This window comes from Phyllopteryx taeniolatus, chromosome 19 (genome assembly GCF_024500385.1).
Source record: "Phyllopteryx taeniolatus isolate TA_2022b chromosome 19, UOR_Ptae_1.2, whole genome shotgun sequence".
Classification (NCBI taxonomy): domain Eukaryota; kingdom Metazoa; phylum Chordata; class Actinopteri; order Syngnathiformes; family Syngnathidae; genus Phyllopteryx; species Phyllopteryx taeniolatus.
In genome coordinates, this window is record NC_084520.1 from 3,229,569 (window position 1) to 3,243,817 (window position 14,249).

General features: G+C 39.1%; 1 protein-coding gene across 3 annotated transcripts in view; it reads left to right on the forward strand.

Annotated features, from left to right (window-relative positions):
- LOC133469180 (glucagon-like peptide 2 receptor) overlaps positions 1-10,261 on the forward strand; it is a 32,897-nt gene extending 22,636 nt beyond the window's left edge. For all 3 annotated transcript variants that reach the window (XM_061755929.1, XM_061755928.1, XM_061755930.1), the window contains 7 exons: positions 3,922-4,081; positions 5,720-5,780; positions 5,866-5,932; positions 6,461-6,549; positions 6,965-7,103; positions 7,190-7,231; positions 8,484-10,261. In XM_061755929.1, coding sequence (XP_061611913.1) covers positions 3,922-4,081; positions 5,720-5,780; positions 5,866-5,932; positions 6,461-6,549; positions 6,965-7,103; positions 7,190-7,231; positions 8,484-8,855 — 930 coding nt within the window. In that variant the 3' untranslated portion in view covers positions 8,856-10,261. The remainder of the gene's footprint in view (positions 1-3,921; positions 4,082-5,719; positions 5,781-5,865; positions 5,933-6,460; positions 6,550-6,964; positions 7,104-7,189; positions 7,232-8,483) is intronic.
- Positions 10,262-14,249: the final 3,988 nt, after the last annotated feature.

Sequence of the window (14,249 nt, forward strand, 5' to 3'; positions counted from 1 at the left end):
GAAGTTAACCACTATTTACTCAGTACTTGAGTAATTATTTCACTGTGTACTTTTTCCTCTTAAGTAATTATTTGAAGGACTACTTTTTACTTTTACTTGAGTCACATTATTGTCAATTAACAGTACTCTTACTTGACTACAATATTTGGCTACTCTGCCCACCTCTGGAGTCGACATCTTCTATTGCTACTCTTACGTTTAAGCAAAACTTTTGCTAATCAGATCAGCCACAGTGTCGCATTTGTTGCACTGGTCTTTTGTATTTTCGCGTTTAGGTGCTGCGGTTCATGGCCCTGGTTGTGGTCCCAGCGGAACCGCGAAGCACATGTAACATCGGCAACAAGATTTCATCCGCTAGTACATATTAATTAGGAAACGCGCCTACAATTATCTAATTAGTTTACGGATGTTAATGTTAAATGTATTAATCGACAGAGCGATGTTAGGGATTATGTCACAGAATGAACTAACTTCAAATTCAGAAATGGAAAATAAAAACAGAAAAATATTGTACTTATTTTTTTCCTGGAGGATGCATTTGGGATTAGCGTTTGGAGTCGGTAATAGTGAAAAATGAAGTGAAACAGACAATGAATTTAGTCAATTCCTTTCCAGAATGAGTGCTTAAAGAGGAGCATGCTATTCATGTGGCACAGTTTGCAGTTTGCATCAGGTGCAGGTGGAGATGGGCCTGGGTCAAGTTGGAGGCCAAAATGAAAAAAGGGAAAAAAATTAGGCACATTTAATTTTAACCTTAAATTTGTACATCAACATGTGCTTGAGCGGTGGTTTTCTGCGTAAAGACATTCTTTTTTTGCCTTATTGTACTCTTCAGAGTCTTCCAGATTGCTTAAATTATGTTAATTTATGTTGGAAGTGTTCGATCTCATCGAATGGCAATGACCAATGGGGTCCCTCAAGAGTTAGTTCTTGGACCCCTCCTGTTTAGCCAGTATATGCTACCCTTGGGTCAAAATTTTCAGAATTTTAATTTGGATTATCATAGCTATGCAGATGACACACAGTTATATCTAGCAGTGTCTCCAAATGACTCAGTTCAATTGAGGTGTTGTGTCACTGTCTAAAACAGATAAATACCTGGATGAGCCAAAATTTTCTTAAACCACAACAAAACTGAGATAATTGTTTTTGGCAATAAAGAAAAGAGGATTGCTGTTAGTAAATACTTGGAGTCACTCTCTTTAAAAACCAAAGACCAAGTCCGAAACCTTAGTGTACTGATAGCTTATACTGACTTTCAACTGTCATATCAAATCAATTACTAAAACTGGCTTCTACCACCTGAAGAACATATCCAGAGTGAAGGCTTGCATGTGCCAAGCAGACCAGGAGAAGCTCATCCATCCTTTTATCTCAAGTAGACTTGACTAATGTAATGGTCTTCTGACTGGACTCCCCAAAAACAGCTGCATTAAACATCTGTTCTTCTGACCAGAACAAAGAGGTCAGAGCATATTACTCCAATTCTAAAGTCTTTACAGTGGCTTCCAGTCAACTTTAGAATAGATATTAAAGTTCTGCTATTGGTCTATAAATCACTAATGCGCTAAATAAATAAATTTGCTCTGCTTAAAATGAAAATAATTCTATGCGGCGAACAGGGGGATCCCACCAGACACCCCCCCCCCCCCCCCCCCCCCCCCCCCACAACACTTTCATTCCAATATGACAGGGGTACGTATGACTGCATATACTGTATATACAGTTTACATACCCTGGCAGAGCGGCACGGTGGCCGACTGGTTAGAGCGTCGGCCTCACAGTTCTGAGGACCCGGATTCAATCCCTGGCCCCGCCTGTGTGGAGTTTGCATGTTCTCCCCGTGCCTGCGTGGGTTTTCTCCGGGCACTCCGGTTTCCTCCCACATCCCAAAAACATGCATTAATTGGAGACTCTAAATTGCCCGTAGGCATGACTATGAGTGCGAATGGTTGTTTGTTTCTATGTGCCCTGCGATTGGCTGGCAACCAGTTCAGGGTGTACCCTGCCTCCTGCCCGATGACAGCTGGGGTAGGCTCGAGCACGCCTGCAACCTTAGTGAGGACAATCGGCTCAGAAAATGGATGGATGGATACCCTAGCAGAATTTGTGAAATATATATATATTTAAATATGACTAAACAACAACCATCATTCATTTCTTTATGGTTATCTTTTGTTTGATGATAATGCTTTTCTGAAATGCTTGACAGTTTAATTTCAATCCCATCCATCCATCCATTTTCTTTACCGCTTCTCCTCACTAGGATCGCGGGCTGCTGGAGCCTATCCCAGCTATCTTCGGGCGGGAGGCGGGGTATACCCTGAACCGGTCGCCAGCCATTCACACTCACATTCACACCCACGGGCAATTTAGAGTCCTCAATCAACCTACCACGCATGTTTTTGGCAGGGTGTACCCCGCCTTTTACCCGGGATAAGCTCCAGCACGCAAGTGAGAATAAGCGGAATGGAAGCTGAATGAATGAATAAAATTAAATGTGTTTCGCTTAGCCCTTCATGTTTTTGTACCCATCTTACAAATTCTGCCTGGGTAATCAAACATATGAGCACAACTTTGTGTTTTCTCATTTACTAAATAAAAGTAAGGCTGTGAATTTCAAAATAAGAGCAAGTAAATAAAAAAACAGTATTACATTTTCAAATAAAGTGCTTAACTTCAGAATAATTATTTTAAACAATACCTGTTTTGATCGTATGGGTAGAAGAAAAATCATCCATTGTAAAAATTATACATAAGTAGAAAGGTTTTCCAGAATTTTGAGGCCAACTTTGGGGGTGCGTATTTTACATGGGTGCGCATTATACATGAGAAATTACGGTATTACGTATTAGGCCGGCACGGTATATGACTGGTTATCACGTCTGCCTCACAGTTCTGGGGCCCGGGGTTCAAATCCCGGCCCCGCCTGTGTGGAGTTTGCATATTCTCCCCGTGTCTGTATGGGTTTTCTCCGGGCACTCCAGTTTCCTCCCACACCCCGAAAACATGCATGGTAGGTTGATTGATGATTCTAAATTGCCCATAGGTGTGAATGTGTGCATGAATGGTTGTTTGTTTATATGTACCCTGCGATTGGCTGGCGTCCAGTTCAGGGTGTACCCCGCCTCTCGCCCGAAGATAGCTGGGATAGGCTCCAGCACGCACGCGACCCTTGTGAGGATAAAGTGGTACAGAAAATGGATGGATGGATGGATGGATGGATTACGTATTAGTAATAAAGTGCTTAAATTCAGAATAATTATTTGAACAAACTAACAAAATACAGATAATACTTCATGTTTTGGTCCAATGGGTAGAAGCAAAATCATGCATTGTAAAAAGGCATTAGACATAGATAGAAGGGTTTTCAAGAATTTTGAGGTCTATTTTGGGAGTGCGTATTATACAAGTGTGAGCATTATACACGGGAAATTACGGTAGTTGTTACAGTACCAAGTCTGACTCACTTGCGGGACACGTGATACAAACACTCAACACAGTCAAACACATTGCTTGTGTCCAGCAACAGCGTGAGCTTCAGGCTACTTCCTAATTGGCTATCAGTACTTTTTTCATTATAATCACATCCGAGTCTGTGGCTCGGCCAATCTCGGTGTTCACCACATATAAGAATTTAAGATTTACAATTGTCGACCCCAACCATTTTACAAGCAGATCTTGGAGGAGAAAGTCACTCTTAACACACACCACACCTTAGGTTAATCAGGTAGGATAATCTGTCAGTCATCCAACAATCAGACCTTTGCTGAGTTTGATCAGAAGGTAGAGAAACTGCTCAAGTTTAGCCATTTTATCAGTATGTGTGTATCCATCTTAAGTAGAGTATTCCAATTCGGATTATTTTTAAAGTCACTCTATGTCAAGACTAAACCATACTTAATTTTCTTTCTTCAACAGATAGCTCTGATGTGCAAATTCTCAAAAGTGGCCATGGAATATTTTGTGGCCTGTAACTATTTCTGGCTTTTGGTGGAAGCTATTTTCCTCCACACATTGCTCTTCACCGCTGTGTTGACCAAGCGACGCCTATTGAAGAATTACATGCTGTTAGGCTGGGGTATGTTCTTGTTTTTATGAATCAAAAACACAAAGAACAAATATTGGACTGGTTAGTCTGATGCAATCAGTGCACGTAGCGTAATGAACCATATGCACAATAACTGCCTGTGGAAAGGTCAGATGGCATAACAGTTTAGTTACAGTCGATCTGTTACAAGCTACTGGGATGCCATGTGACTGGAAGAATAACCTCTGTCACTAAATGTTTGATAACCTGGAGTTGTGTAATAGGTTCAATAGTTTGGTGGTAGTACTTTTCAAGGTTTTCGAAGATGAGGAGATTACTCCTCGAGCCAGTCAATTCAGTTTTGAGTTTTAACATATTTCCAATGTTGTAACTAGGCTTTACATGATCAAGATTTTTGGGCCTGATCACCGATCAGTGAGTTTAAAAAAACGATAACCGATCACCGATCTGATCACAAAATGAAGGAATGTGTCTATTTAAATGACCTGTTCATTTACTATATATACTTGTGTACTTAATTGCTAAAAAAATTATATTTACAATAAATAATGTATCTTTGTTCCTCTATTTATGCCAGTGAGGCAGAGTGACAGACAGAACAAATGAATAGTCTTCTATTAGATGGCAGGAAGTAAATACAGTAATTCATGTATCCAACTTTTTGTGACATTTTTGTTTGTTGGTGTCCCGTTAGATTTTTCAATTGTAAATTGTTCCTTGGCTCCATAAAGTTGGAAATCACTGCTCTAGTCAGATCGTGTATTCTAATCAGTCATGTCAAACCAACATTACATGACAGAAATAATGGGTGCTAACTTACTGGAATTAAATTACTTTATTTTTAATTAAATGACTTCATCCACACCGAAGCTTTAGAGCATGATTCGACAGAAGGGCGGCAAGTTTACGTACAACCCTTCATGCTACCACTCGCTTGCTAGGCTACATAACGTTTTTGTTGCCTGCTTGTGAGCCGTATCGTATTAAAAGTACATGTACATAACTCAACCAAGCCTTCAACGAACGTCCTCTCCTCTCCTGAGCAGCGGTGACCACCAACACACGTTTTCCCCATTCTGTCCCTATAATACAAAGTCGGCGCGCTCCACTCTTGTTGTTGTCGCCACGGTAACGAGTGTATCTGGTTGCATTTGAGTTGAAAAGATAAAGCCCAATGATCATAAAAAACGGGATGCGGTGGTATCGGAATACAAAATTCTTGAAAGAGCAAATTAGTCTGATCCTGGCATTACGTGTTGTCTGTCTCAGACGTGTTGTCTGTTCCACACCGCCGACATGTTTTTTTTTTTTTTCATAACTTTATTGGCCGTCAGATATTTACAGGACTACGCCAAAAGACACGCGACAAGGCTAAAAATAAACTAGCTTTTGGATTCAAATATACTGTGCACGATGGCGACGCGGAGTAAATGTCTTTTGCAGAGCCGATCAATGACGTCATTGATCGGATCGGCGAATTATGACGTTAAAGCAGATCAGCCGATCAGCATAAAATGCTAATTATCGGCCAAGTGATTACAGTATATTGTATACGCATTCCTGCTACTTCATGTAATGTTGCTCCCGTGTCAGTCTAAAAAAAGACAGTAAAAATGTGGTTACATTTGGCAGATTTAATTGTAAATCACCACGATTGTGGATTTTCAGGAATGCCTGTCTTCTTTGTGACACCATGGACAGTTGTTAAGATTTTATATGAAAACACAGAGTAAGTGACCAGCTTCACTTTAATTAATAAAATGAATAATTTTATGTATGTTCATGTTTCACTATTGCCAATGTTTATTCCCAAGGTGCTGGTCAATTGTGAACAGATGGTTCTGGTGGATAATAAAGGGCCCGATCACTTTGTCAGTGTTGGTAAGTGTTAGTTTATTTGAAAGGTGTTACCGTTCTTCTTAAATGTCGTGTAACTGCAGGGTGTGCATAGGTTTACCCTGCAATGGCTATCAAATGTTTTACAGTACAGTACCCATGTCAAAACAAATTTTAAAAGAATAAAATAATACATAGTCTAACATACAAATAATTTTTGATCTTTTTCATTTATTCTGATGCTGTGATGTTACAAGAAAAATATTCTCTATTTTGAGATTATGAGATCTTAGTAAAAGACTGCAATATTGGTAAATCATGTGCAACATCCCCTCTTACTGCACACACAATCTATTAGAGCAAAAACGCAATTTAACTCCCACTATTTGGGATATTAGTGAATCAGGCCCTCTATGTCTTGTGAGCGCTTGTGATAAGGAAGCATTTGTATGTCGTAGTACAGTATTCAAGTGTGACTGATTGCTAATCTTGCCAGAGCAATTCTAAAAAAGAATTACTGTTTTTGGAAAATGTTTTTGATATTGCTCACATTACATTTAATGCATGTTGCAGATAATTTTCTTCATATTCATCAAGATACTGCTGCTGCTGCTGTCCAAGCTTAAAGTGGATCAGGTGAAATTTACTGACTACAGATACAGGTATTTCCCTGGAGATTAACTATAACCACTTCCAGTCATGTTAGGACAAAAACCCTAAGATGTACAAGACTCCTTCTTAATTACGCTGACCATTCACAGCACCGTATAATACTGTAGATAGATACTTTATTAATCCAGAGGAAAATGATACTAATTCAAGTGTAACCCACATTCATTTTTGCCTGTCAACCTCACCACAAATGACACAATCCAGAGGTAATGTTGAGCATGTTTTTTCCAGGCACTGTGGCACATGGCATTTTAGATTAAAAAATATTATCAGAATCAGAATCAGAATCATCTTTATTTGCCAAGTATGTCCAAAACACACAAGGAATTTGTCTCCTTGTTTATATAATCCTCAGAAGTAATTGTGGATAAATTAAGCATGGTTGTATATTTTGATTCATGTCAGTTTAGCCAGGGCAACACTGGTTTTGATTCCTCTGCTGGGAATCCATGAAGTGGTCTTCACTGTGCTCGTCGATGAATGTATGGAGGGAAGCAGTCGCTATGCACGGGACTTCATTAATCTCACCATCAGCTCTTTTCAGGTAAGATTAATAATGCCAATTGCATATCTGATGTTTTTGTAGTAAATATTTAATTTGAGTTCTAATAATGCACTTCCCTTTAACAGGGATTCTTGGTTGGAGTGTTGTATTGCTTCGCTAATGGAGAGGTATGCTTTTATTTCTTCCATACAACACTCATATCTAATGTCATTGTTCTAGATATATAATGATTTACTTTCCTCATCTTGTTTGCAGTTAGTGCTTTGTCTTTTGTTGTCTTCTTTTCTCACTCCCCTCTCGAAACCTTGTTCTGTTTGACTGATTGACTCTGATTCTCTATAAATATCCATTATAGTACTAAGAAACCACAGCGGCATCTTAAAAACTCCCTTATGACACACTAAAACTGTACCATCTTATAAGGGATACAGATCCTAATTTCTGCTTGACCTAACAGCCAAACAGGACAAACAAATAAAAAAAAAAAATTCTTCTCCATAAACTGAATTTAAAATTATTTCCTTTTAATAGGATATACTATAAAATTATAGTATATACAAATAGCGATGGCTAATAGAAAGTGAGTTGAGTAAGGTTCCCCTGGTTGGTGAAGTCTGTGCAACTATTATCAATCCAGCAATCCACACCACTAAATTTCACCATCATAGTCATGACCTCATACTGGTCAGAATGAATACTTCAATCATGTTTCTGTCTCATCTACGAACAACTTCACACAACATGTAGACTCTAAAATGAGAGGAAATTAAACTCTGGACCTCCTGTATGCCAATGCAAAGGGAACATAGTATAGCTCAGCTTCTCTCCTTCCTTTGGGGAATGTGACCACAAACCATGGGACAGCTGGAGGCCACCAACAGACCACAGATGGAACAACAGACAGCCAACATAAGGGCTGTGACAGTTTGGTCTAAAAACACAGGGGTGTTGACATGTCACCAACTGGTTTTATGGTTTTTGAGATTACATTTTTTATTAAAAAGGAAGGTTTTCCACTGTCACATTCCAAAAATGTATTCTGTACATTAGGTTAAGTTGTCTTTAAGTGTGAATGTGAGTATAAATGGTTGTTTGTTGAGTCGACACAGTACTTGTATGTGCCTTGTGATTGACTGGTGACCAGTGCAGGGTATCGTGCGGCTCTTACCCAAAGTCAGCTGGGATTGGCTCACACTCACCTGACACCCTAATGACGACAAGTGGCCTAGAAAATTGATGGCTGTAAGTGAGGCAGCAGTCTTTCACAGCATTGAGCACAAAGTGTCCCTGCAAAAGCATTTTACAAATAAATGCCAGGCTACAAGTTAGCAACAGGTTGCAGGCCCCTTTAAAATGTATACAGGATTTTTTTCCAGAACTATTCCATTTCATAATCATTTTCTGTTTGCCTGTGATTAGGTACAAGCTGAGCTGAAGAAGCACTGGCAGATTTTCTTGTTCAACCACAACTTCCAGTTCAGGAGCTGTTTTCATGACACGGCAATCACGCACCTGTGGAAATGCACAAGAAGGCATCGCGCACAGTGCAAGCAAAGAAACTCCTGTGATGAGGGGGCGTCTTCAGCTTTCACTGTGCACCCACACCTGCTCCAGGTGGCTCTCCAAGGACATGGTGGACTCCATGGACAGAAAGAGGACAAAGGTCAGGGGGTAAAAGGATGTGACGCAACAGGTCTTGATTTTCTGACCAGGAAGAGTCTATCCAGTAGTGACGGGGAAATAACCCTTGGAGAGACTATGGAGGAGATTCTAGAGGAGAGTGAGTTTTGAATGCCCTTAGTGTCTTTACCAGAGGGATGCTGTTTCAAAACTCTTCTCTGAAATGTTCGACTGGTCGAAGTTTAAAAGACTTGTTTCATTTCTAAAGCACTCACTAGAAATTATATTTGTACGTATAAATTGCCTCCAGATTACCCGTGACACTAATGGGGACAAGCTGTAGAGAAAATGGATAGATGGATAAAATAGATTTTATTCTTAATGATGCCAAAAACTCATATGGAAGATGGAGGGAATATAAACACTGGTTTAAATAACTGAAATACACTTTCCACTACAAATAGAGGAATGTTCAATTATACTCAAAAGTCTTAAAGTCTTAAAAATAGCTGCTTTTTCTTACCCATGACCGTTATACAATTCTGTCATTTTATTTAAATCACATTTTAACATGTAATACATTGTACAACACTGCTTTAATAGACCACTTATAAATATCCATATGCCAATAAATATGGAAATGATGCTATGAATACAATGTATTTGTTGTTCTAAATGCGAATATTGAAGTGTCCGGCAGACATTTCAGGTACTCCTTCTATTGGTAGTTTTTAATGTACAGTTATAAGGTGTTGTTGCACAGTGAAAACATAGATTGTATCTACAGTCCCACAATGGTGTATGTCAGGGATGTCAAACTCATTTGTGTCATGGGCCACATTGTAGTTATGGTTTCTCTCAGACGGCCGTTAAGATTTTGAAATCATATAATCAGTGCTTTCACTGTGCACCCACACCTGCTCCAGGTGGCTCTCCAAGGACATGGTGGACTCCATGGACAGAAAGAGGACAAAGGTCAGGGGGTAAAAGGATGTGACGCAACAGGTCTTGATTTTCTGACCAGGAAGAGTCTATCCAGTAGTGACGGGGAAATAACCCTTGGAGAGACTATGGAGGAGATTCTAGAGGAGAGTGAGTTTTGAATGCCCTTAGTGTCTTTACCAGAGGGATGCTGTTTCAAAACTCTTCTCTGAAATGTTCGACTGGTCGAAGTTTAAAAGACTTGTTTCATTTCTAAAGCACTCACTAGAAATTATATTTGTACGTATAAATTGCCTCCAGATTACCCGTGACACTAATGGGGACAAGCTGTAGAGAAAATGGATAGATGGATAAAATAGATTTTATTCTTAATGATGCCAAAAACTCTTATGGAAGATGGAGGGAATATAAACACTGGTTTAAATAACTGAAATACACTTTCCACTACAAATAGAGGAATGTTCAATTATACTCAAAAGTCTTAAAGTCTTAAAAATAGCTGCTTTTTCTTACCCATGACCGTTATACAATTCTGTCATTTTATTTAAATCACATTTTAACATGTAATACATTGTACAACACTGCTTTAATAGACCACTTATAAATATCCATATGCCAATAAATATGGAAATGATGCTATGAATACAATGTATTTGTTGTTCTAAATGCGAATATTGAAGTGTCCGGCAGACATTTCAGGTACTCCTTCTATTGGTAGTTTTTAATGTACAGTTATAAGGTGTTGTTGCACAGTGAAAACATAGATTGTATCTACAGTCCCACAATGGTGTATGTCAGGGATGTCAAACTCATTTGTGTCATGGGCCACATTGTAGTTATGGTTTCTCTCAGACGGCCGTTAAGATTTTGAAATCATATAAATATTGAATCACCTCCTTTGACAGATGAACAGTTTGGAAATCGAAATTCAAGGGTAATACTTTGTAACTATTTTTTATGTTACTGTATTGTAAAAAGAGGTTTGGTAACAAAAACATGGTTGGAAATATTTTTTCCATATGACAATTTTTTTTTTCTACAGACTAATGGCAGTTCAAGAAAATGATTTGCTTTCATAGGCCACGTAATATGATGTGGCTGGCCAGATCAGGCCCCCGGGCCATGAGTTTGACACCTGTAGTGTTTGTGCACAAATAAAACAAAAGTTCAACCAGCTCTATCTGGGACAAATCTTGGCAGGAAGCAGAGGTCACACTCACTACACAGTTCATAAACGACCTTTTGGAGCTATACTAAAGAGCTCGAGGAACACCTGCACAATCAAAGGGCATTCAATGTAAGAGCTGTATGAAAAACTTGTGATAGCAATAATAAGAGGACAATTTAAAAATACAGCTTGTTTATTACTGTCCTAAGATTTCCATTACATTCTGCAACACCTGTAGTTGACGGTTTAAGCTTTATATCTCGCTGTCTTGATCTTTTGCAACCAGATATTTGATTGTGCCTGCTGGTATTTGATTATTTTTTAAATATTTTTTTACAAGATAAAAATGGCTGGAGATAAGCAAACAGTAGGTGGATAGTATTGTTTTTCTATTGGAAGTAGAACAGAATATTACAATCCTACAGCGTTTTTATTAATATCTTGTAAGTCACCCTCTCCCGTCATGGTTCCCACTCGTCTCCACTCGTGGTGACTTTGTTGTCATAATTCCCACTCCTGCACGCTCCCGTTGACTTTCGCTCCCGCTCCTGCCCAATCCCGTGATTAATAGTGAAATTCACAGGACCCATAATCCCCCAAAAATGTCAGCCTCTTGCCTGCACTCACACGAGACTGCACTTAAGAAGCGTGCACACATGCGTGCACCAATTTTTAAGATTGTAACTGGGTTTCATCCCACACACGAAAAGGAAAAAGTTAACGTGTGCTTATTGCTCTTATTGAGTGTGATTTCCTCGAGATTATCAACACAGCACGCCACACACATAATGATATCTTTCCTGACAATCAGTGATTATTTTCCCCAAACCAGATTTCTGTTGTAGTACAAAGACTGACCTATGAGAGGCAGAATGGTTCCCCAGGCCACCCAGAAAAATAGGAAATACCAAGAACAAGGAAGAGTACCTGTCGTGGTAAGTGTCAAGACACTATTTGCGGTACCTGCACGATCTTTGGTGTGCATGCCTAACTAGCTACAGCAACAACACTAGGACAAAATACCTAGGTAGTACCTAACCCTAATCCTAACCGTAACCGTCAAACTAACCCTCTTCCAAGCCTTAAGCCTAACCCTAGCTAACTAAATTTTATGAGCGGACATTTAATTGTAAGGTATCGCATTGGTATTTTTCTCCTTTTAGACTGACTGTTGTTGCTGTAGCTGGCTATTGAAGATGGCCAACTTGTTGCACATGCGCACCTTGTATAATGCCGGCACTGAAGATAGTACCTTGACAGTAAGAAATAGAAGCTAGGTTAACTGTTAGCTTAGTTGCTAACTACTTTTCAATTGCAAACTCTTCTCGTCATTTTTATTGTGGTGAATGATTTGGGAGACATATTGAAAACACTCAACCAGCTGCTCCTCCATTTGTGTCTGGCAGCAGCGTAAGTTTCAGGTCGCTTCCAAATTGGCTGTTATTGTATACTGAAAAGAAATATAAACAACACTTGTTTTCGTTCCCATTTTGAATGAACTGAACTGAAAAATCAAAGACTTTCATTCATACACAAAGTATTTATGTATTTTAAATATTGTTCACAAATCTGTTTTAGTCCTGTGCGCCGATAATCTCAACACCACACACATAAAGATTCTGTTCCACTACCGATCTAGACTCTAGTCCTCAAAGACAGAAGTCTCGCATGAACAAACATGATCTAACATGAAGAAGAAGAAGAATGATGGTGGTTTGTGGACTAAAAATCCCATACTAAAAAAATAAACGACCATGGAAAAAATCGTGGAGACAGTGTAAAATTGACTTTATAGTCTACTGAGTGAGAAAGAGGTGAGTTCTCAAATTAAACTAATGCGGCTGGTGTGATTATCCTTTGTGTTTCAGGTAGGACATTTTATTTTTGATTGTCGTGGCTCAAGAGACGTCGGCTTTCCCCACAGACTTGAAGATTTTTGCTGGTCAATATTAAACGGTACAAATTCACTCTTAAAACACCTCAGACCACAGGATAATCTTTCAAGACAAAAATGTCTCTGGTGTTTGTCATCCTTTGTCGGGGAGAGGCAAAATCATGACATAAATAGCCTTATTATCTTTGTGTGAGCCAGGCCTTAATCTCTGTGAGCGCTTTCTCCTTTACCGAGATAACCCATCCACCTCACGAGTGTGGTATGTTAAAATGCTGATTAGTCAGCATTATTACTGCACAGCTGTGCATTAGATTACCCACAATAAAGTGCCAATTTAAAATGTGCAGTTTTCCTGTATTAGTTGTTTGTGTGGCTGGTCTTCAGCGATCTTGGAGGTGAAGACCAGATAACCCAAGTATACCTCAATTGCCATTTTTAAACGGTAATTTTATTTATTAAACAAACAAAACAAAAAACATTAAAGGTACCTTGCTCTGTGTGAAAAAGTAATTGTCCCCAAAACTTAATAAATGGTTGGGCCACATTCGGCAGCAAAAACGTCTAAAATTCTTTGGATTTCTGACATGCTGCATTACATTTACGCCAGATGTAATGAGACACACACCTTACTACGCTGGTCAGCTTGATGGCAAATATTGTTGTCGTAATCATAGGTGAGTCAAGGTCGATTGCTTTCATAAACCGTGAGGATTTAGTTATTTCCTAATCCGTTGCCATAGACCACGGGTTGGCAACCTGTGCACGGGTGCCATGGGTGGCACTCTGTGGCATAAACACTGGCATGCTGGGTGTTATGACGATCTTAGCTTTATAAATGGCTTGATTTATTGGGCTTGAGTGACAGCTCCCTGCAGCACTGTAGTCGCAGTCCCACCCAGATTCACAAAGACCCGGAAGCCTGATGTATGTAAGTATGTTGGAAATGTTTTAGTATTTTGTGTCATAATTTACCTTTGCGTTTAAATTGATAATGGCACAATTGCTGAGAAGAAATTCACTCCATGTCACAAAGGTTGCCGAGCCCTGCAAGTTGTTCATTTAACTTTTATAGGTGCAAATTTACTTTGTTGTGTCAGTGGAAAAAAAACATTTTATCATCACTCCAATATATGTTGTGACTGAGAAAGATTGTATCACTTGACTCAGGACTTGGTTAAAACAAAGTAATAACTTGGTTTGCTCAAAATTTAAGGAGAACTTGATTTTTTCCCCCCACATTAACTTGGGACTTGCTTGAAACTTATTCGAGTTTAGACTCAAGACTTATTTGTGACTTCGGCATAAGTGACATACACCCACCTCTCTCTACTATACATCTAACAGATATAAATCAAGCAACATCAGTCACCAAAATTTCCGAGTTAGGATAGTCTGCTAGCCTATAGGCTACATATAAACATATAAAAGATTTGCTCTTGGGATAGAAATCGTGATATGCTTTCCCCTTTATGTTTGATTGAGCATATGTAGAGTATCATTAATGCAAATGAACACCACACAAGAGTTTGAAGTTGTAGTTATGGAGTATTACAGCTTTTAA